The sequence below is a fragment of the Dermacentor variabilis genome, chromosome 7 (assembly GCF_050947875.1).
Source record: "Dermacentor variabilis isolate Ectoservices chromosome 7, ASM5094787v1, whole genome shotgun sequence".
NCBI classification, from domain to species: Eukaryota; Metazoa; Arthropoda; class Arachnida; order Ixodida; family Ixodidae; genus Dermacentor; species Dermacentor variabilis.
The window spans coordinates 165,785,873-165,809,779 of NC_134574.1; the positions used below are offsets into that span (position 1 = coordinate 165,785,873).

General features: G+C 49.4%; 1 protein-coding gene across 1 annotated transcript in view; it reads right to left on the reverse strand.

Moving 5' to 3' along the window:
* Window positions 1-19,065, reverse strand: part of LOC142588458 (microtubule-associated protein 1 light chain 3 alpha-like) — a 30,542-nt gene extending 11,477 nt beyond the window's left edge. The window contains exons 1-2 of the mRNA XM_075700217.1: window positions 18,868-19,065; window positions 16,665-16,781 (exon numbers count right to left, since the gene is read on the reverse strand). Coding sequence (XP_075556332.1) covers window positions 16,665-16,781; window positions 18,868-19,048 — 298 coding nt within the window. The 5' untranslated portion in view covers window positions 19,049-19,065. The remainder of the gene's footprint in view (window positions 1-16,664; window positions 16,782-18,867) is intronic.
* Between the last annotated feature and the right edge of the window lie 4,842 nt (window positions 19,066-23,907).

Sequence of the window (23,907 nt, forward strand, 5' to 3'; positions counted from 1 at the left end):
CGTCCGGTGCCGCAGCAGACGGCGCAAATATTACTGAACAGTCAAATAATCCACTCAGTCGTGGTACTGAGCAACATAAACCGGCCGGTGCCACTTTTGTACGAAATTTGTGCGCGAACGAGCCAGCAGCCTAGCCGGAAGTAATGTCTGTTAAAACACTCGCTACAAGAGGCCTCCGCTAACCAAGATCGTAACCAGCAGAATGCATCGATCCGTGCACCGAGTGCACCCTGCGCATCAGAGCGTCGTCTGCTAAGCCTCTTATACAGGCATCTTCTGCGTTACTGCGAGACATTACACATGGTATGTTGAGCTCTCATGAATGAAGAAATCACATCGAAGTTTACTTCGCTTCATGCATGCCGCCACCTTGCCATGTCGTACATGCGAGACCACACAGCTCGTAACCATTGGAATGGTGCCGGCTGTTGCACGATGGTCTAGACGCCTGATCGTGGCGCGCAAAGGACACCTTTATGGATAAAACCATCATCTATGCATGCTTTCGAGACGGATGGTGGATATATGATATGGATATAGGGTAAAGGCAAGTCTTGCACCTAAAGAGTACTAAATCGAGCTGTTTGGTTCAACGCCAACGTTCCGAAACGACGCATACGAGGCCGCGACCGACAGACAGTAGACGGCATAGAAAGCGTGTGTATATATATATATATATATATATATATATATATATATATATATATATATATATATAATAGCGCCAGCGTCGTATCCTTTTTCTTTTTTTCGTCTGCGCTGTTTCGGGATATCCTGCGCCCTACACGGCTGACTATACTGCAGTACTAGATAAACCAAGTTACCCAGGCTTCTTTGCTCCTTGAAGCTCCGCGCAGCTTCCGCAGTCGACATGTGGCCGTGATGTGTACCACCGCTGGCAGGACACACGTGCAGGTCAATCACTCGCGTTGTCTCCTCTTGGTCGCTCGAGATGAGGGCACACGCGGGAAGTGCGCGTGCATTATACCATACACGTGCGAATGCTGCGTTTGCCACGGGAAGACCGTGCACCGTCTGCTCCGCTCGTGGCAGATGCGTGGGCGCGTTTCCTTTGTCGCTAGGTGTAAGACCACGAGTCACACGGCGCGCCCCTTGTGCCTCGATTGGCTGGAATCTATGGAGGCCAACGCTCGCCCGCCTGCTGCTGCAGTTTTTGTATCTAATCGGTGCGCCGCCGATTCGGCTCTAATCACATCCGCGCCTCGCTCTCGGCGAAATGTTACTGCGCTGCGTTCATTGTTCAGAGCAAGGCTAGGAGTTTTGCTTGGCGCTGGAATGTTCGTTGGCAGCTTTCTCGAAAGAAGTTAGCCGTGACCGGCGTCTGCTTATTGTGGGGAAGAAATGGTGGTGTTTAGGGTGCGGCAATCTTATATATGTATATCTGTCAGCACTTCCTGTCTAATCTCTCAAGTGTTTCTACACCGGGCTGATAAAGCCGCACTCATTAGCCGCGATTCTGTGGCGGTTCGTCTTTGCACGCGGTCTAATTACACCCGTATGACGTTCGTAACGAGCTTTGACGTTACCGCGGCGGCGTTTGTTTGCTCGGGGAAATGAACTTCCGATCAAAGTGTGTCAAATGACCCATTATGACTATGACACACTATGTAAATGACGTCTTGTTCAAGGAAACGACAATTCAACTTGAGTCGCTGTTATATACCGTGTCAGCGCTTTGTGCGGCGATATGCTAATCACGGCCTCCGCGATGGGGCGCCGTCCGATCCGGAAGGCCATGCTCTCCTGGCTTTCCTTCGTGGTGGCGTCGACTGTATGAGCATGGCGTTGACAGTGGGTCAGCACGCATGGGAAGGTTGCCTAATAGCTTTAAGTAGCGAACAAGATAAGTTTATGTACGCGGTGAACTTTTATCTTTCGTGCAAGGCCGCGAACGTTCTGCGTCTTTCCTCAAGATTCCTCCCAGGGAGCTGCGCACTGCGCTGGCGCATTGTTTGACTTTCCTAGATTGCCCGTCTCGTTGTCATTCCGGCAGCTTGCCTTTCACATGCTGAAACGGCATAATAACCAGCCCGTGAGTACGTGCTGCGTCATTAGAGGAGAGCTGACGTGACACTTGCGACTGGCAAGCTTCGGAGAGCCGTAAACAAGTTACTATTTGGGGTCCTGCATGGCAGTTTTTCTACGCACTTGTTTAGATTTCGTTTACCGTGAGATGGTACGTGACGCAGGATGTGGTGACGTGGCAAAAATATCCTGACGTTTTGCCGCTCGCTCGATCGCCTGCTCGGAAAGTGCGCGCGCTAGGTGATGGTTATTTAAAGGGACACTAAGGAGAAACACATTTATCAGTCTAGACTGATAAACTGTTCCTTAAAAACTTTATTTTCGTTAATCTCGCAGTAAATACGTTGATTAACAGAAGAAAGAAATAAAATTTTGGTTCTCGAATTTCGCGCCGAAACCCCACGCCGATACGTCAGTGTGAGGTCATGAATTGCAAATTATATTTGCGTAATTGGGTCGCTGCGACTCGGTAAATGTTCCTGAAGTTTGCCAAGTTCATTCGTCGCTTCCTTTAGAATGCAATGTATAGGCTGCATCTTCCCCGATAAAAAACAATATTAACTAGGCCTGAGCAGCGGCGCCGTCGGAACCCATGACGTCATGGCGAGATTTGTGCGGGAATTTGAAAGCCGTGTCGCCACCCGTCTTTCGCTTTTGCGTCTTTCCTGTCAAAAGAAAGCACGATGTATACGCATAGGGTGTCGCTTTGTGGAGTGAAAATGCGGATCTTAAAGGCTATGCATTTAGAAGGATCGACATTTGGCGAGTTGGTACTGGTTGAACATCTTGAAGGGGCAGCACAACATGGCTATGCCTTTGCTGGTTGAATGCGGCAAGAGCGATTTCGGAAGCGGGAAACACGTAAGCGCTTCGGGTTTTGGACACCATCTATTGTAGCACTCGGGATGTTTGTCACACTGCTAACGGTCAGATATGGCAGTGCGGTACCCTGTCTGAAAGTCAGCGTATATTTGTAATTTTAGGAGAGTCTATATGTATATATAGCAACTCTTGCGCCGACTTCAGGTCGCTTTATTTTCGCAGGATGAATGGTTCGTCCCCCAATAGCTTCTCCTGTCTGGCGTGTTTTATCGTGGGATGGAATCCGGCGTGCACCCACGCGCACTGCGTGTTTCCCCGGTCGACCGATTCTGATTATCGAGAATAATAAGTGGCTCGAGATAAGACGCACATCTTATTGCGATAGCAGCTATACGGGTACTCCAAGCGCTTTTCTGCCGTCGCCGTGATGTTCCGTATCAAGTCCGAACACAATAGCATCGTCGCCGCACGCCGTGCCCCATATGTGCGAGTGAAAGCTTGCGAGGGTCAGCCGACGATCGCGCGCGCGAGGGAGGAAGGCGGAACGCGCGCCGTCTTCTGTCGCGCGCGAGGCACTGGAGGGGGGGGGGTGCGGCGAGGGGGGCTGTCCTACTTCGGCAGCTGCTGCTTACCGCGCGGGCGCCGTATCTTGCAAGCCCTCTGCGACGTGGACTAAGTGCTCGCCCAGGTGGGCCTCATCTTCAAAGCGATCTGCGATGCTGGCAAAGTACGCGGAGGGCCGGTAGCTTCGTATACGCTTTGCTTTCGACGTTTATGTAATGTTCGCGTTGCGGCGAACAACCCGAAAGTCAATTCGCTCGCTGCTGCTGCCACTATGACTTCAGCAGCGGCCGTGCTCCAGCGTTTTGACAGCGAGTTTCCGCGGTCATCGAATGAGATGTGATCATGCTTACCTGTGCGCGCGTGGCACCGTGCTTGTTAATGTAGTTAGTAAGCGAATGTTTGCGAGCTTATACGACCAATAAAACTAATATGCTTACTTCGTTTAGCTGTCTACAAATTTGCCATCGTAATCGATGCTTCGCTTTTCGGGCGATACTGCGACTTTTTTGCTATAAGCTTCACACAACGGCGGACATCAGAATTTTGCATCGTAATCGCCAGTGCAAGAATGAACTAATCACCACTTTCTGACTAATAGCCTTTACATTAAAGACTTTAGGATACACGTTGCTGAATTAGTCAGTACTGAAAGCCTATTAATTTGGCAGAAATTCAGCCTGTGCCTTGCACTGGTTTAGAGAAATACGGACTCGAAATGCGCCGCGAAGTGCACTAGCGTTATTCCAGTTAACGCGTTCGACAGCGCGGGAAAATGCTCTACTGAAAAAATATTAGAGAGCTTTAGATAATGGGGACGCAAGCGTTTGGGGCCTGTTTGGGATCTGACCGCTGGTACGATCTGTTGGGAACTCGGCGCTGACGCCCGTGGTTGTACCTGGGTCGCAAGCCCCAAGGGTAGCGTTGGCCTGGCGGCCTGGGGTACAACTCGAAGCATCCGAAGGTCCCGGCAAAGCATGAGTCGACTGGTAACAACGAAACAACTTGTTTATTTTAACATCGCAAAGAGTTGGCGGTCAGGTTTGACCGAAGTAGAGAGACGGGAGAGCACTTCACTCAACTGAAGAAATCGGAGCCCTCCTTTTGGCGTCCGGGGGCAGCTGTTTTTATACTCTCGCAGTTGAGGGCAAGAAGGAACCCCTCAAAAGACGAGCACGTGAATGTACAATGGGCTAATGGTGACGCACACGGTCGTAGCGATGCCGTAGCACCATGTCGAGCACGATCTCGTAGCACCCTGTCGTGGCGCTGCCGGTCGGACACAATGACTGTACTGAGAGGATGGTCCCTGCTTTGGCATCGCCTGTTTCGGGCATAATGACCGGAACGAGATCCCTGCTTTGGCATCGCCTGTTTCGGGCCCAATAACTGGAATGAGATCCCTGCTTTGGCATCGCCTGTTTCGGGCACAATGACTGGAACGAGATCCCTGCTTTGGCATCGCCTGTTTCGGGCCCAATAACTGGAATGAGATCCCTGCTTTGGCATCGCCTGTTTCGGGCACAATGACTGGAATGCGAGGATGATCCCTAGGCGGTCGCATCGCCGCAGTCGCGCCTGGAAACACCTGGCGATGAGTGTTGCGGCGACGACGATCGGGCCAAAATGTCCGCCGCCCCGCCGCAGTCGCGCCGGCAAAACCACGTGTCGCAGGCGAAACGCAACAGACCGCCCCGCCGGGGGAAGGAGATCCCGATGGACAGGGGACTGCATCCGCTGTCCGGAGGGATGTCGCTCGATGATGCTCATAATCGAAGTCGGGCGTCCCTCGACGTTTCTTGAGCGCAGCGCACAGAGAAGGCCTCGTTCTCTTGTTCAGGTTCGCACGGGACACTGCAAAGTGACTTCGGGAGAGTTCACATTTTTGTTCTCGTTCCCGGCAAGCGTTAAAACTACGCTGAAACTCAACCGCTCAGTCAGCAAGCACGGCACAACCCTCACTAAGCCCTGCCAGGCTCTTTCCCCTTTTTATACCACTGCCTAGTTCCTTACAGTAGTCTAGCATCACTCAGAACGCGTCCACAAATTGAAAAATTGCACTAGAAAGCATATCATCACTTTGAAACACTAAACAAAAGCAATATGTTAAAAAAAAATCCTGCCTCAGGAAGAAAAACATCAGTAACAAACAATTTTGAGGCTGATTCCTACGTTAGGGGCTTCGACTTAAGCCATCGGCGTTATCGTTGAGACTCCCCTTTTTGTAACGCACCTCAAAGGAATATTGTTGTAAAGCGAGGCTCCAGCGCAGGAGGCGGCCATTTTTGGGAGAGATGGTCTGCAGCCATTGGAGAGGGCAGTGATCCGTCTCAATGATAAACCTCGAGCCGGCTAGATAGCATGACAATTTCTGAACGGCCCACACGAGACATGCACACTCTTTCTCGGTGGCGCTATACGCCTGCTCACGACTGGTCAGCTTACGACTAGCATACAGGACGGGGTGTTCTACTTCTCCATTTTCCCGTTGGCACAGTACAACGCCCATGCCTCGCTCACTAGCATCGCACTGAACAATGAACTCTTTTGTATAGTCTGGCGATCGTAGCACAGGCTGGCTTGTTAGGGCACTCTTTAGGGCGCTACAAGCTCTTTCCTTGGTCTCGTCCCAGACGACTGTTTGAGGCTCTGTTTTTCTTAGAGCATCCGTCAGGGGAGCCGCGATATCAGAGTACCTAGGGATGTACCTCTGATAGTAGCCGGCGACACCTAAGAACGACCGAATATCGGTCTTTGTGCGCGGTTGCGGAAAGTCTCGCACAGCGGCCACTTTTATTTCAGAGGGGCGGCGACGACCCTGACCAATCACGTGACCGAGGTAGACAACCTCGGCCTGTGCTAACTGGCACTTAGGAGCCTTTACTGTCAAGCCCGCTTCGCGCAGGCGGGTTAGCACTGCCCGCAAGTGTGTCATATGCTCAGACCAGGATGCGGAGAATATCGCTACGTCGTCTAGATACGGTAAAGCGAATTCTTGCTGTCCCCGCAACACTTTATCCATGAGGCTTGAAAAACAGTATGGCGCGTTCTTCAAACCAAAACTCAACACTTTAGGACGGAATGTTCCCATTGGTGAAATGAACGCCGCATACCTACTAGCCTCTTCTGTAAGTGGAACCTGCCAATAACCCCTGACAAGATCTAGGGTGGAAATAAACTGAGCGCTACTAACTTTCTCAAGGCGCTCCTCGATGTTAGGGATCGGATAAATTTGATCCTTAGTGATGGAATTAAGCCTGCGGTAGTCGACGCAAGGACGAGGTTCCTTGCCCGGTACCTCAACTAAAATCAAAGGGGAGGTATAATCACTCTCACCTGCCTCAATAACACCGAGCTGTAGCATTTTCTTTACCTCAGCCTCCATAATATCGCTCTGGCGGGGTGACACCCGATACGCCTTGGATCGTACTGGCTCTGTGGAGGTAAGTTCTACATCATGAGTAAGTACAGAAGTCCTACCAGGCCTCTCAGAGAACAGACCTTGAAACTCTTGTAATAGCTGGTGTAGTTCGGTTTTCTGCTCAGGCGACAGCGGTGCTTTACTGATAAGGTCACTAATGACTTGACCGGTGTCTTCCCTGTTCGTCACTGAGCCTAGTCCCGGAAGCTCGACCGGAAGCTCTTCAGGAACGTTTACCATCATGCACACCACTGCTTCCCTTTGTCTATAAGGTTTGAGCAGATTACAGTGGTAAACTTGCTGTGCTTTCCGCTTTCCTGGCAGACTTACCACGTAGTTAACGTCCGACAGTTTCTGAACAATTCGTGCTGGGCCCTCCCACTGCACGTCTAGTTTGTTGTTTAGCGATGTGCGCAATATCATGACCTCATCGCCCACCTCAAAACGACGGGCCCTGGCTGTCCGATCATAATAAACCTTGGCCCTCTGCTGGGCCTTTGTCATTGCTTCACCTGACAACTCCTGTGCCCTTCTTAAGCGTTCGAGGAGCTTAAGCACGTACTCCACCACGACTGGGTCGTCGCCCCTGCCTTCCCATGATTCTCGAAGCATGCGAAGCGGAGATCGAAGCGAGCGACCGTACACCAGTTCAGCTGGCGAAAACCCCGTAGCTGCATGCGGCGCGGTTCTTAACGCAAACATCACCCCAGGCAGACACAGCTCCCAGTCAGTTTGATGTTCAAAACACAACGCTCTCAACACGCGCTTCATGACGGAGTGGAGCTTCTCAACGGAATTCGACTGTGGGTGGTACACTGAGCTGTGTAACAGCTTTACCCCACACCTTTCGAGAAAAGTTGTCGTCAAAGCGCTAGTAAACACTGTGCCCTGATCTGATTGAATTTCTGCAGGAAAACCAACTCGCGCAAATATGGACAGTAGTGCATTAACTATCTCAACTGAGCTGAGTTCTTTAAGCGGCACTGCTTCAGGGAACTTTGTCGCTGGGCAGATCACAGTCAAAATGTGTCTGTACCCCGTGGCTGTTACCGGCAGAGGTCCCACAGTATCAATAACGAGCCGTCTAAAAGGCTCCGTAATGATAGGTACCAATTTCAACGGCGCCCTCGATTTGTCCCCTGGTTTGCCCACCCGCTGACAAGTGTCACATGTCCTCACGAAATGGTCTGCGTCCCGAAAACACCCTGGCCAATAGTACTCTTGCAAGAGACGGTCCTTAGTTTTCTTAACTCCTAGGTGTCCGGACCACGAACCCCCATGCGACAAGCGCAACAGATCCTGGCGATAGCATTGAGGCACGATCAGCTGATCGAACTCCACTCCTCTTCGGTCTAGATACTTCCGGTACAGGACTCCACCTCTTTCCACAAAACGCGCAGTTTTCCTGGCGATACCTTCTTTGACATTGCAGCGCACGTTTTCCAGGCTGCCATCCTTTTTTTGCTCGGCTATCAAAGCCGACCGGCTGACTCTTAGCAACCTATCAAGTCCGTCTGACGTAGGCGCGATGAGCAAATCTGTAGATAGCTCTTCTAACTTTCCCGTGTCGGGCGGTTCCTCTCCAGTATCTGGCGCCTTTAACGTTACAGACTCAAGTTTATTCAGTTCGGGCGTGCTCGGAATATCAGCTTGCTGCGCCTCTGACCCTTTTTCGTTGTTTGATAACGTCGGCCCCGCAACTACCGCCTTTGCAGCGAGCTCCCGAACCTTCGATCTGGTTAAGGCCTGAACACTAGCTTCACCAAACAAAAGCCCCTTCTCGCGCAGGAGGTGATCGGACCTGTTTGAAAATAGGTACGGGTACTGGGGTGGCAGCATAGATGACACTGCCGCCTCTGTCTCAAGCGCTCCGAAAGGTCCTTCAATAAGCACTTTTGCTACTGGCAGACACACGCTATGAGCTTCCACGGCTTGCTTGATCCACGCGCACTCGCCCGTGAACATATGGGGTTCTACGTAAGATGGGTGAACTACATCCATCGTAGCTGCGGAATCGCGAAGCACTCGGCACTCTTTCCCGTTCACGAGGAGGTCTCGCATGTAAGGCTCGAGAAGCTTCATGTTCTCGTCCGTGCTGCCTATTGAAAAAAACACAACTTTTGGTGTTGTTTCCGGACACTGCGCCGAAAAGTGACCCGGCTTCTGGCACGTATAACAAACGCCCGCTCGCCTCATCTCGAACCGCTTTCTGCGTTCTGCTTCGGCTGCCGCCGTCTCCTTAGGTTCGGTCGCACTGCTTCCACTCGCATCCGCACTACGCGTGTTCCCCTTTGCTCTCATGGGTGTGAACTTCGGCCTCTCAAACTTCGAGCCAAATTCACCCTTTTGACCGTCCTTAGCTCCGCGAGCCCGACGCGTCACAAACTCCTCGGCTAGCTCAGCGGCTTTAGCCACCGTACAAACGTCTGGCCTATCCAAGACCCAGTATCGCACGTTCTCCGGTAACCGACTATAAAACTGTTCTAGCCCGAAGCACTGCAGAACTTTATCGTGGTCACCAAACGCTTTCTCTTCTTTGAGCCACTCCTGCATGTTCGACATAAGCCTATACGCAAACTCTGTATATGACTCACTTCTGCCTTTCTCATTTTCCCGAAACTTCCGACGGAACGCCTCCGCAGACAGCCGGTACTTTTTTAGCAGACTCGATTTTACTTTGTCGAAATCCTCTGCTTCCTCTCTATCCAAGCGAGCGACTACGTCGGCCGCCTCGCCGGGTAACAAAGTGAGCAAGCGCTGTGGCCACGTTTCCCGAGAGAACCCCTGCTTCTCGCACGTTCGCTCAAAGTTAACCAGGAACAAACCAATGTCCTCTCCAAGCTTAAACGGCCGCATTAGGTCAGTCATTTTGAACAATACGCGTTCTCCTGCACCGTGTGCCTGACTTCCATTACGAGCGCGTTCCATCTCTATCTCGAGACGCTTCATTTCCAAAGCGTGTTGATGGTCACGCTCTTCTTTTTCTTTCTCTTTTTGTTCTTTAAGTTCGCGCTCCTGTCTTTTTGCAGTCTCCCTCTCTTCAATAGTCTCAAGGCATTCCGACAGCTCGTCATCCTCAGCCTCTAACTCAAGAATAGCCTTTAGCAGTTCAGGTTTTCTTAGTTTGTCTGAGACATCCAGACCCAACTCTCTTGCAAGCTCCAACAATTTCGGTTTGCGCAACGACTTCAAATCCATGGCTGCTCTGAATGCTGCTTTCTCTACTGCTTACTATTGTCTTGCCGCAAACTAACCCGGCAGCAACGACAACCACAATTACCAGCTCTGTTTCTGACACTAACAAAAAGCCTGGCAACGCTCAGAAGAAGAAAGTCCCGCACTCACCAAACCTCGCAGGCAGGAATTCCGCGCAGTCGTTCCGCTGCAGGCAACCAGTCGTCACACAGGGCTCGTTGCACTGCTCCCGGATCGTCGTTGAGCTGCTCAGCATACCGTCAACTGCATCTCTTCGCTGCTGGCCTCCGTTGTGGCGATATCGCCGCAGGCAGACAGTTGTTTGAAGTCGGAGGCGATCTCACCGCAGGCAGACAGTTGTTTGAAGTCGGAGGCGATCTCACCGCTGCCAACCAGATGTTTGGGATCTGACCGCTGGTACGATCTGTTGGGAACTCGGCGCTGACGCCCGTGGTTGTACCTGGGTCGCAAGCCCCAAGGGTAGCGTTGGCCTGGCGGCCTGGGGTACAACTCGAAGCATCCGAAGGTCCCGGCAAAGCATGAGTCGACTGGTAACAACGAAACAACTTGTTTATTTTAACATCGCAAAGAGTTGGCGGTCAGGTTTGACCGAAGTAGAGAGACGGGAGAGCACTTCACTCAACTGAAGAAATCGGAGCCCTCCTTTTGGCGTCCGGGGGCAGCTGTTTTTATACTCTCGCAGTTGAGGGCAAGAAGGAACCCCTCAAAAGACGAGCACGTGAATGTACAATGGGCTAATGGTGACGCACACGGTCGTAGCGATGCCGTAGCACCATGTCGAGCACGATCTCGTAGCACCCTGTCGTGGCGCTGCCGGTCGGACACAATGACTGTACTGAGAGGATGGTCCCTGCTTTGGCATCGCCTGTTTCGGGCATAATGACCGGAACGAGATCCCTGCTTTGGCATCGCCTGTTTCGGGCCCAATAACTGGAATGAGATCCCTGCTTTGGCATCGCCTGTTTCGGGCACAATGACTGGAACGAGATCCCTGCTTTGGCATCGCCTGTTTCGGGCCCAATAACTGGAATGAGATCCCTGCTTTGGCATCGCCTGTTTCGGGCACAATGACTGGAATGCGAGGATGATCCCTAGGCGGTCGCATCGCCGCAGTCGCGCCTGGAAACACCTGGCGATGAGTGTTGCGGCGACGACGATCGGGCCAAAATGTCCGCCGCCCCGCCGCAGTCGCGCCGGCAAAACCACGTGTCGCAGGCGAAACGCAACAGGCCCCAAACGCTTACGTCCCCCTAATCTGATGCTCTCTATTAACTACAACAACTGTGGGTTTCACGGCTCATTTTGAAGCGACAGCGATTAGTTCGCCATCTGTCGAGCTAAAAGCGGGACGTTTGTAATCTCTCGCTCTTTGCCTCGTGTGTATTTCACGTTATCAGTGACAGATGGCGTCGCTGCTCGGAAAAAAGAAAGACGAACTTGCAGGCGCTAACCGCCCATGTCAAAAGGGATGTTCATATCATTAATATATCATGCAGGAAAAAAAAAAAGCAGCGCTCGCCTTCAAATTGCAGCCTGTTACAGCCGCTTTTCATACTTTGATCAGTCCTATGAATGTCAGTAAGCCCTGCCGTGGAGCTTGGCGACTTGTAGCTGCTACGTGACGTGTGACATTCCAATCAGTTTTCTTTATGCTTTATTCCGACCTAGCGTGAGATAACCAAATAATCAAAATCTACGTGGTGGTTACAAGGATATATAAACGGTGGTTATTATCATTCAACAGTGCGAATAGCCGTTCACTTTATATTTGGAAAATGTGTGATTCAACTGAATGCAGTATTACTAAATAACATAGCAAGTGCCCGTCCAGTGGTACGGCAGTAGTATCATAGTTTATGACTGTTATCATTATTGCAGAATCTATAACTTTAGCCTGACACGGTAGCATGGCGACCTCCTTTTAAAGGACTTGTCACCAGGGTGGCAGCATGGGCCTGTTGGTCAGGCGCATTGAATTGGGTTGATGTGTGGCGCAACTACTCACTACATTTTGGTATTGCAAACAGACTAGCGCAATTCGTAGATCACGCGCTGATGATCGTGTCTACAAAGTATCATGCACGATGCGAGAACGTCTCAAATTTCAAATGAAAGCCCCTCCGCCCTTCCTCGCGAAGAAGCCCCACTTTCTGCCGAAGAGTCAAGGCCGCACGCACAAACGCCTCTACGCCAAATGACACCTGGCCAGACGCACTGTCTTCAACGTCACCGCTTACGGCACGTGACTTCAGTAAATCAGCCAACGTAGAACGCTCGAAACCGCCACATGTCAAGCGAAATGCGCCACAAGGAAGAGGAGAAATGGAAAGAAAGCGGGGCTTGTGACGCATACGTGACGCGGTGTCTCGGCTCCGGTGTGGCAAAAAGGCAGGAAAGGAACGTCGTTTGCTGGCAGCATGGCGACGGGACATTTACCTTTACCTTCTCTAGAATAATGAAGCTGTTTGAAAATCTTTTGTGATCAAACACTTTAAAACTGCCTCTGTGTAACCAAAGTTTACAATTGAGCCTGGTGACGTCTGCTTTTAGTAGCAAATAGGGCATAGGGGCCTTCGCCACTGCCTCCGTGACCTTTCATCAAACTGACAATCTCGGTGGCCGCGCTGTAGCTGTAACGCGTGGTGATTCGTGCGACTGCGATGTGCGTCCGAGCTACGCGTCCCCAGCATACGACTACGGGCCCATGACCGCAGGCTAGGCCAGGCTGTTCCTATTTTCCATCCGCAGCCGCTTATCGCGTTCGCCCATGTTCCATTTCGTGCTTCGATGCGCAGTGGAGCGGTTCGTGCGGAGGAGGAAAAGGCGGATACGATGCGGCGGGGCTAAAGATTATCGAAGGCGCTCACAAACGTATCAGCGGCAAACATGTGTAGGTTGTGTACGCGGTGGATAAGGAAGGAACTCTTTTCTCTAAGCACACCTCAGAGTGTGCCAACGCGTGCTGAATAACAAGGCCTGCGCGCATTGATTGCAGCCAATCCCTCTTTGGTCTCTCTCTGGGCGACGCTTGGCATGGGCGCCTATGTATAGGCTTTACGAGATAATGCAGAGACAGAATGTTCGACTATACGGTACGGCAGCGCGTAAGGTGCATTCAATTCGCCTGCGTTATCTGAACTATGTCTCAAGGTGCTGCACTCACTTGTTCGCTTAACCAGCTCAACAACATGGCGGCATCTGCACGTCGCCATTCGTTTCATACAGCGCAGTCTTCGTGCCGGCCACGTTCACAGAATTCCCTGCACTCGTCAGACAAGTAGTGCAGGGCTTGTGCAGGACGTGTCATGCCGGTTTTTAACGAGCAAGAAATGTAACTGAACTGGCGGTAACTATATAGTTCACGAAGTGCAAGGCGAATCGAATGGTTGCTTAAGTAGCTCACACACACTATAATAGGTGACTGTTCCTCGCCACCCCTATTCAAATTGGATGCCAGTAGCCATCATCATGATCATCATCATCATCATCGTCACTACCACTGGCGCAGTGAGGATGCAGCGTTAGGAGGCTTTCAGGATGGTGGCTTTCAGAGAGGTACGCGGAGTGCGCTTGGCTGCAAAATAGGCGCAGCGAAATGGAACGCATAATCCATGCTCCGCTCAATCGGCTCGGTGGCAGCGCATATCAGCATTGCGAGACGCCTGGCAGATACTAGAACGATGTTCCTTCTACCCAGAAGAAGTTGCCTTGCGTTCTGCATCGTGCCAAGATGTCTCAGCTGTGTAGTTATAGAACACTTTCCAAGGAGTTCTATATCACTGTCAATGCTTGGCCCTTCGGGCTAAACTGCCAATTTTCTTGTAGTCCATTCTATTTGCGCCGCCTGTCATGATTAGTCGATTGGGTTTGACGTCCAAACACGACACATGGGCTATAAGAGAGTGTGCGATGATTCTCAGCTGACCTAGTTCGCTTAAGCATTACCTTAATTCAGCTTAAACGTATTTCATCCGCGCTGAAGGCTGTGGATGTTTTACTTAGTTTTCAGGTGAGGTCTCCGGACCCGCATGATAGGCTTGACAGCGCAGCATATTACTCGCCTGATATTATACAGGGTTTATGCACACGCGTTATCCTCGTAGCGACTGAGCAGTGTAGAAATAATCTACAAAATCGCAAAACTCATCTCTGCCGAAAAAAAAAAGGGTAGTTTATAAATGATCTACATGCTCCTTCAAAATAGGGGGAGGGGGTTACATAGAGGAGTATATTTTTCGTAGTTAAATAAAACAAACGGCAACTTCTGCGTCATCATATAGCAATGACTAAAGATTTAGTAAATGTTCTGCGTTTTTACCATCACCGGAAGTTTGTTTAGTAGTCCTTGCTTGTGTTTCCTCCTGTTTGCGTCTCTGACCGTGTCGAGGTTCTTATCGCTCGCTCCACTCATGTCACTCATTCATTCGCGTCCCGCTGTACGACTTACGCACGCGCCATTTACGCAGCACAACATGGACAGGAGGAGCAGACGGCACAAAGCCCTGCGTGTCGTCTGCTTCCCTTTTCCTCTCCTGGTCTTGTTTTTTCCCCCGCGTAGTTCTGAACACACGCAAACGTATGCGCATCCCGAAGTCGACTGTTCGGAAACGCCTCGCGGCCAAACACTCCGGGTTCGTTGTCCATTCGAAACCTCTGCCCTCGCAGACCACCGGACTTTGGTCCTGCGTTTCCGGTTCATTGTTTTGAGCGGCGCGCTCGTAACGCTCGCTCGTGCTTTGGTGGCGAACTTATCAGCTGTCGCTCCGCTGCTGGTCAGCTTGCGTGGTCTCCATTCACTCTGGAGATGCCCTTTCTTCCTCCATTTTTTTTTCTTTTTTTCTTCTTCTTCTCTTTCTTGCAAGCGGGCTGTCATAGTATACTCGCGTTATCGGCGGTACAAAAAAACTGCCTGCAGCTAGTCTGGTCTCGTCGACTCTCTTACCAAGGGGGAAGAGGGGGTGCGCCAGAAACGCACGCTTTTTGTTTTTCTCATCGTCTTACTTCCTGTGATAGCTGTTACGGTAATCTAAGCGTTTTTGCAATTCAGCGGGAGTGTTTTTGTCGCGAAGCAACTATGTTCCGTCAGCGGTTAACAGCTGCGGCTGACCAGGAAGCTTGGTACGACGACAAAATTTCGCGTGTACGCGTTCTGCCTTTACTTTGTATGCACCAGTCTGAGCACAACAACGACGACAACAACAACACGTCTCTAGAAAATAATTTACAGCCATTCCACTCTGTGAAGATGGATGACCAGCGGCGCTGTATGTAACTATAAATAAAATAAATCAACAAAATACAACACAGATACGCACGTTGTTGTGTTTATTTGTATTTAAGTGTATCTCGTGAACACAGTAATTATGGCTTTATGGTCGCTGTCATAGACGCCCATATATATGACGACACTGAAGGTGTTCTTATAGCGAACGTTAGGTCTATGCACGACCGATGACGCATCGTGGAGGCATTGGTCTTGGTGCAACATTGACGGCGGAACCTTGCCGAGAAAAACGCCAAGAACCACTTTTCGTCGGGGCGATACATATCGACGTTAAGGTCACACACAGTGACGATGGGATTGTGGTCCACCGGGAGGACCCACCCAAATGTGTCGATCATAAAGTCTTAAACGTCCCTCTTTGACGTTCCAGGATAAACGTCTACGGTGGCGACAACGATTCCGTCCGCGCAGTCTGTACTGCGCATGCTTCGGCAGATACCACGTCGGGAAGGCATAGGGAGTAATGGCTGCGCTGTCCTTGTTTACGCATACGCATCAAACATCATCCATCACTGGTTTTGACACATGTGGCCTCAAGCGCAGCTGGGACACATGCGCTGATACGATTTCACCTAATGCTATTTTTGCTCTACAGACGCCGCCATCGTTTTTGCCTACGCACATCACGAAACGCTGGAAACTAGCCTAAAACAGCTCCGCTGTAAAATAAAACGACACAAATTGCTCACTGCGCCGGAGTGTTTCGCGCCGTTCGCGTCGCGTGATTCATAACGACAACCGATACGTCGATTTTAGGAGGTTGGGGCGGGGCGGGGATTTATGACGTCACCGATGATGCGTCATGTTTGCCTTTTATGCGGGTATGTATCCCTTGATCTAAGCCGCATTTTATGCAAGAACATTGGACAGCACACTGTGTGTAAAACACGAACGTTTAACAACGTGACAGAAGCGCCCCCTTTACGCGCAGTATATTTCCACACCAACCAGCCCACCTTGTTACGCTACTAAGCAACGGATGGCAGGCTGAGTCTTCGATTACCCCTCCGAATACATCAGGGTAAACATCTTTACTGGCAAACGTTTGTCTATATAACTCCGCCATGGCGCTGAGAAAACTGCCTGACGAGGAGCTAGTGCAGTAATTCCGTAACGTCATCACGCGTTTTTCGTCCTCGCGTTCTTTTTGGCTAGTCAGGCTTGTGCTCCCGGCGAGCGACGTATTCTCAACTCCAGGAATATGTTCTCATCTATATCAGTCCAGTAATTTACTTGCCGCATTTAGTGTACCCATAAAGAAAACTGGGCGGCTCGCCTCCGTCTGCCCGTATATATAGAACACAATGCACTTACCCGCTTGTGGAGCCTTGGCCGGTGTCTCCCCGAAGGGCTTGCGAGATAGGCTGTGGTATCCAGAGTCGTGTAGTTCATTCGGCGACAGGAAGTTGGAGTACACCCATGGGCTCCAGCCTGTTCCATTTGTTGTTGGTTTTTCGCATCACAGGGAGGAAACAAGAGGAACAGCTATAGGTGGAAACGCAGGCACAGACACTTGCAAGCCATTAATTATTTTTCCGTTTGATATGTGTCCCGACCATTATCTAAAAATATTGGATAGACTGAACAAAGCTGAATTTTACTGTGACAGTCACGAGCTCCATCATACATACATACATACATACATACATACATACATACATACATACATACATACATACATACATACATACATACATACATACATACATACATGCATACATACATACATGCATGCATGCATGCATACATACATACATACATACATACATACATACATACATACATACATACATACATACATACATACATACATACATACATGCATGCATACATGCATGCATACATACATGCATGCATGCATGCATGCATGCATGGGTGGGGGATTACAATTTTCAAAACAATCATTGTGTCATCATCATCGTATTCTTATGGCAGCGGCCGAAATCAAATAAGCACTCTTGAAATGAGCGAAAAAATTTTCAGGAAAGCTGACGGGAAAAACATGCTTAAACCACTTCCATACATGCGTCTGACTTTACATCCTGGATTAATATTTTTAGGAATTCGCTTACGAATAAATTTTTAAAAAGGATCGGAACCAATAGGCATTATAATATATAACTAGTCGCACGACCATAATGCGAAGTTCGCTTTCAGAGGAACCCGAATGGACTTTCATTTTGTAGCGTTCTCCCGAAAGACAGGTGGATGAGTTTCGCTTTTATGAAAACTCCTACCACTTCTCAGATTTCTTCGAAATCGTTTGGCTGACCCCGTGACCCCGAGCTCGCGTTTTGCACTCTACAGGGCGATCGCGGATACACAGAGCCGGCTATCCAAAAGTAACAGAAAAAATAAAGATTAGATCATTGGAAAAAGCATATACAATAGCACGGTGCAGTTTTGACGGAAATGCACAGAATGGCATGGCGTTTTATTAATAAAGAGTTATTGCAAAAACAGTTACATTTGCCAAAAACAGGTGTCACTTCAGTTACTGTCAGTAGTTTGTACAGTTGTAGCACAGTGGCACAAAGCGTTACTAAGTTATCTGTCTATGACAAATGTGCCTTGTCAGGCAGTGAAATATTTTTCACTGCTAAAACAAATTATGTATTTCTGACTGTTTCCGTTGGAACCGCATTTTGCTACAGTGTATACTGTTCGAATTATTGAATATGCGCCTTTTTTCTGTTGCTTTTGGATGCGTTGTGTGCATACTGTGTATACGCTGTGTATACTTCATTAGCAGCCAGGGTGGAGCGTTTGGTTTACTGCTTTCTCCCACTTAGCTTTCTAGAGCTCTGAGCGTTTAGATCTCATCCTCTAGAGTTGGGGTTTTGGGATAGCAGGCGGTTCAGTAGCCACATTTCCGAAGTGTTTACAGCTAACAACAACTGCACGCAACAGCAGCATCATCGTCATCGACAACGCCCGCCGTTGTGGCGTAGTGGTTTTCGCCTTGCGTTGCTAAGCCCGAGGGCGCGGGGTCGAATCCTGGCCGCGGCAGTCGCATTTCGATGGCGGCTGAAATGCAACGCCCACGTACCGTGCACGGGATGCACGTTATAGGAACCCCAGGCGGTCACAATTCATCCAGAGTCCCCCACTACGGTGTGCCTCGTAATCCTACTGTGGCTTTGATACGTAAAACCCCGGAATTTAATTTTAATCTTTAATCATCATCATCATCAACAACAACTGCAGAGCCTCGGAAATAGATAAGAAAAGGCAGGGAAGTTAATTAGACGCACGCCAGCTTGTTACCTTTCACCACGAAGTGCTCTCCAATGAGAATGATGGAATCTAAAATAAAAAAAAAAAAAGAAGGAAAGAGCACCACAGCTGCACGCGTACCTCAGGACCTCAACGTGCCCTGCAAGAGCTGGCTTCAGATGTTCCGTCGGCCAAACAAGCGATTGAACGAGCGCGCCGGTTGCAATGCATTTCGAGCGGTGGCGCTCTCGGCGTACGCACGCCGGCAGCGCCCTGTGCACCTGCGCAGAGCTGCGCTCACCTGTGTAGAACTTGACGTTCCGTTCATGCCTGACGCCCGCCGTCTTGAATGGCCGGCAGCTGGGTGCCAACAGCGCGTCTGCGATAGCAGCCTCGAGGCGTCGATAGTGGCCGGCCATCGTGCTCGGGCTGGTCGTCTGCTCCGAGCGCGCGCCACCGCCGGCCACCCCTCCGGTGGACATCGGCCCTCTTGGACTCGGCCCTTCGGCCCGGTTGGGACCGGCAGTTGGGCGTGCGGGCGCGTACGAGACAGCCGACAAAACTGCGCACCGGTCATTTTACGCCGCCGCGCAGGTCGTTATGTGCAGTATTATCCGTGGCATTGATGTGAAATGGAAAAGCCGCGAGCGAGAGACGACCGGTTTTGAGGTTTAGGCCATACTGTTGACAGTACAATACATAAAACGTCATGAGATTACCGAATCTGTAATATTTAGTGGTTCCCTGAGCGCATTGCAAATAATATGCTCTATAAGAAAAAATAAACATAGTGTAGTGCAAGAAGTCTTGTAGAACGTGTAGAACATAAGAAATGTGAAAGTATGCTGTGTTTCATGCCAATACACATAAGTATACACGGAAACGAAAAGCCCTAACTGCACGTCAGTGTGGCGTCACGAATATCGAAGTTTTTTTTTTTTTTTTTTTCGTGCTTGGGTAGTTGTGACGCAATGAAGTTCACGAAACTTGCCATGTTCAGTATTTGCCTCCTTGAGAATACAACGTTGTCCGTATCTACGACGAAAACCATTCAATTCGCCTGCTCTTTTCGAACTATTTCGCGAAGCGCCACACTTCGCTATTCGTTTTACCATTTCAAAATGGCAGCATCTGCACGTCGCTATTCGTTTCACTGGGCAGGCTTCGTGCAGGGCGGCTTCACCGCATTTCCTCTGCCCCCGTCAGAGAGGCGGTGCAGCGTTCGTGCCGTTCGTGACGTGCTGGTTTCGCACGAGCAAGGATTGGCACTGAACTGGCGGGAACTAGTTCTCTCAGGGCGGAATCGAATGGACCTAACGTACATCGTCGCTCGTCTTTTGTTTTAGCGTCTTTTCTAGCTTATCAGGCCTCGTCTGAGGGTAGAGTGGCTTTTCTGGCACCCTCATGGTAGAGCGTATCTTCTTGCTTATCAGGCCTAGTTTGACGGTAGAGTGGTTTTTTTTTTTGTGTGTGTGTGTGTGTGTGTGTGTGTGTGTGTGTGTGTGTGTGTGTGTGTGCGCGCGCACTGAGAGGGTAATTTACTAATACAGCTAAATTTTTTTTTATTTAGTATCCCTTCAAAAGATTAAGAGAAAGAACTGAAGTTGGTCAGTTCATGTAAACCGTAGAGCAGACAACCGGTGGTCTATCGGAGTAACAAAATGGGCGCCAAGGGAACAGAAATGCGCTCAAACATGGCAGACCGAGAAGAAGGTAGTGCAGTTAAATTAGCATCCCCGTGGTTGCTTAGTGGCTATGGTGTTGGGCTGCTAAGCACTAGGTCGCGGGATCGAATCGCGACCCCGGCGGCCGCATTGCGTTGGGGGCGAAATGAAAAAAACACCCGTGTGGTTAGATTTAGGAGCACGTTGAAGAACTCCAGGTGGTCCAAATTTGCGGAGTCCCCCACTACGACGTGCCGCATAATCAGATCTTGGTTTTGACACGTAAAACCCCATAATTTAATAAATTTTTTAGTTAGATTAGCAAATTTGCAGGCCGACAGATGGAGCCAACTGACGTAATACAGAGGTGATAATTTGAGATCGCTGCATGAAATATGATTTTGTCCTGCACGGAACATAAAATAGCGGCTACAATCATGGTGAATGGCCGCGGATTTGTTTGCAGAGGCTGCGGGCTTATGGAGCTGGCCGTTTTATTGAGTGCTCTCTGGTACACTTTCTGCAAACAAGCCGTCCGGAAGGTTATTGATCTCAGTTAATGGGCCAGAAAGTCCAAACACCATTCTACATCAAACAAAATTACAATTTGATAACCTTTATTTCTCGTAATGAAGACCACATTAAAATTATGGGGTTTTACGTGCCAAAACCACTTTCTGATTATCAGGCACGCCGTAGTGGAGTACTCCGAAAATTTCAAACACCTGGGGTCCTTTACCGTGCACCTAAATCTAAGTGCACGGGTGTTATCGCATTTCGCACCCATCGAAATGCGGCCGCCGTGGCCGGGATTCGATCCCGCGACCTCGTGCTCAACAGCCCAACACCATAGCCACTGAGCAACCACGGCGGGTGAAGACCACATTCGTACAAGCAACAAAAATGTTACTGCAGTTGAACGTAATTAGTATAATTCGTGAGCTATCCACAAGTGAACGCTGAGTATATATCCACCGTTGAAACGTCGCTCCACCGCGTGAAAAACGCTACTAGGGCTTTTTGCGTAAAATTTTCCGTCCATAAATATCAGGATTTCAAGGTATTGAGCTCAGCGTATCAAACATTAGACTTCGAGCTTTGTGGGGTGAAGCCCAAAAAGTTTACATGTGAACATCTTAAGCTGGATGGTCTGTAGACTACTTAGTAAATCGAGATCTATGAGAAATCCAGTCTATAGAGTGTTCCAGCTAGCTTTAGCCAATTTGTCCAGTGAAAAAAACACTTAACAACATTGTGCTAGATACTATTCTAAGAGCTCTACGCTGTTCGGTTCGGTCGTCAGACATGTAACGACGGAACACCGTAGGTGTTCCGTTCGGAAGAAACGAGATACAAGGATGATATATCATTGAAGTAGACACTCACGTGGCAAGAAATTGGAAGACGGTTAGAAGACACGGTAACTATACTGCTGCGTTAGCTGATGTACATATGTCGGCAAAATTAACAGAATTTACTCAGACCCACAAGATGTACCCTTTGACTGTGGGCCGACACGGTTGGACTCCAGTCCTTCCAAAAATACGACTCATCCGCGCTCACTCTAACTCAGTCTCGCCGAGACCGAATTCAGTTTTCTATGGCTTGAAGTGATTTGGTAAATGTTGTGTCGTTAGTAATTTCAGCGACATATTTAGGTATCTTGTTCCACTCCTTATTGCCTTATTACTGTATGGCATATTGAAGTGAGTCTGTGCGTGAAAATACTGATTCTATACTTTATATGTATGTTCAAAGCGGGTAAATGTACGATTGGCTGGTTAAATTAGAGCTGCCGAATATTGGGGGAGGGAGGGGGAGGTTGGGTAAAGTTTTATGGAAGATTGTTAGCCGAGACATCTGTCATCTACAACTACGGCACCGGGTTACGGTATAAAATTAATAACTTTCACGCGTGCACACAAATGAACACCTGAACTCTATGCAGCTGCACTAAGTGAAGTGGTTACCTGCAACCATGGGCCACCTATAGAAGTGTTGATCCGGTCCTTCCTCGGTTACCTGTGGCGTCTCGACGACGTCTCTGCGAGCTGTGCTCCCGCAATCGGTCGGTGTGTGTGTGTCTTTTGCGGAGAGCGTCGAAGTCGATAAACGGTTCCCGACAGACCCCCTCGCTCGCAGGGTCATTGTGCCCTGTTTTACTTACTGCGTTTGGTTCTCGCCGAGTGCGCGCCGACGGCAGGAAACGGGGCCGCGACTACGCACTCGTCGATGCGGTCTGCGTCTAATCGCCGGCGGCACGCGCTCGAAGCGTCGAGCTCGTTTTCTCAATGGATTGTCGCGGTAAACTTCCTGCGCAGATGCACACACGGGCCGACCTGTCCGCGTCGCGGTTTGTGTGCGCGGCCGCGTCCTCCCTGCGCGAACCGAACAGCGCGCAGGGGCCCCAACTCCGACGCGGCCCGTTCAAAGTGCGTGCAACACGCGGAAACGCTTTTCTCTTCGATAACCGCCGAACCGATTTTAATGAAATTTGCTGCATATGAGAGAGAAATTTAAATTCTAATGACCGTTGGAAGCGGAATTGCGATTTACGGCCTGAATTTTGTTGAAAGAAGTTTCGAAGAATTCGAAAGTGTGAAAAAAGGAAGAAGCACGAAGTTTACAAATTAGTAGCTCTCCGTCAAGAACAGATATCGCGGTTCTGTAAGCTGCATCCATTCGCTCATTCAAAGCGGACAAATTCTATGCGTCAATTTATATCTTACGTGAACTCGTTACGTCGTGTACAAGGGTTCTGCAAAAGCTGTATTTACACAGGAATAAATTTTTGACATTCATGCGTAACATATCAATTTTGTCCGCTTTAGATTTACTATGAGGTGCATTTCACAGAATTGCGATATCGTTTTTGATTGCTGAGTTACGGAGTTGTAAACTTGATAGTTTCGTTTTCTATGAATTTGCGATTTTCGCCAATTTTCAGTTAAAAATTGACGACCTAAATCAAGAATTCGAAAGCAACAGTCACTAGATTTCAAGTTTTTTTTTTTAATGAAACAAACCTCGTCAACTTTGGTGCAGCGGTTGTCGAGAAAAACGAATTCCCCTTTAACATGTATTTACATAGGAGCACCCGAGCTAAAGCTTCCTCTTAAACCAAACCAGGGAGAACGGGGTTATTGAACGCATTCATTTATTCCCCCCCCCCCCCTCCTCGACTGCCATCGGTGTATTTATGACCCGCATCGTAGATACCAGCTTTATTGGAGAGAGAGAGAGCTATATACGTCTTATTGCGGGTTAGTAAGCCAACCGCAGATGATGATGTATGGCAGGCCAAAAAGCTTGAGGGACACGGAATTTGAGAAAAGCCGGAATTTTCGCGTCGTGGCACATAACCTCGAGATTCAAAGTTTCTATCTGTAGTAGTTTTTGCGACGTTGACATTGATTCATTACATTAGAAGCGCCATGCTATTAACATAGCGAAAGGTCACATTTGTCGTGAAGCTCGTGTCCCGTGAGGTTTCGCGGCTATTTATAGACTCAAATCGAAGAGAGAAAAGAGGAAGATAAGAGGTTGTAGAGAAGCTAGCTACCGCGGCTATGCCATAAAGGTTGTCATCATGACACTCTTGGTGGTGTGGCGGTGTGGTTAACTGAATGGATGAAATTACTACTCAAAAAGCGTTGTGTGCTTTGGGAAGGTTCTAC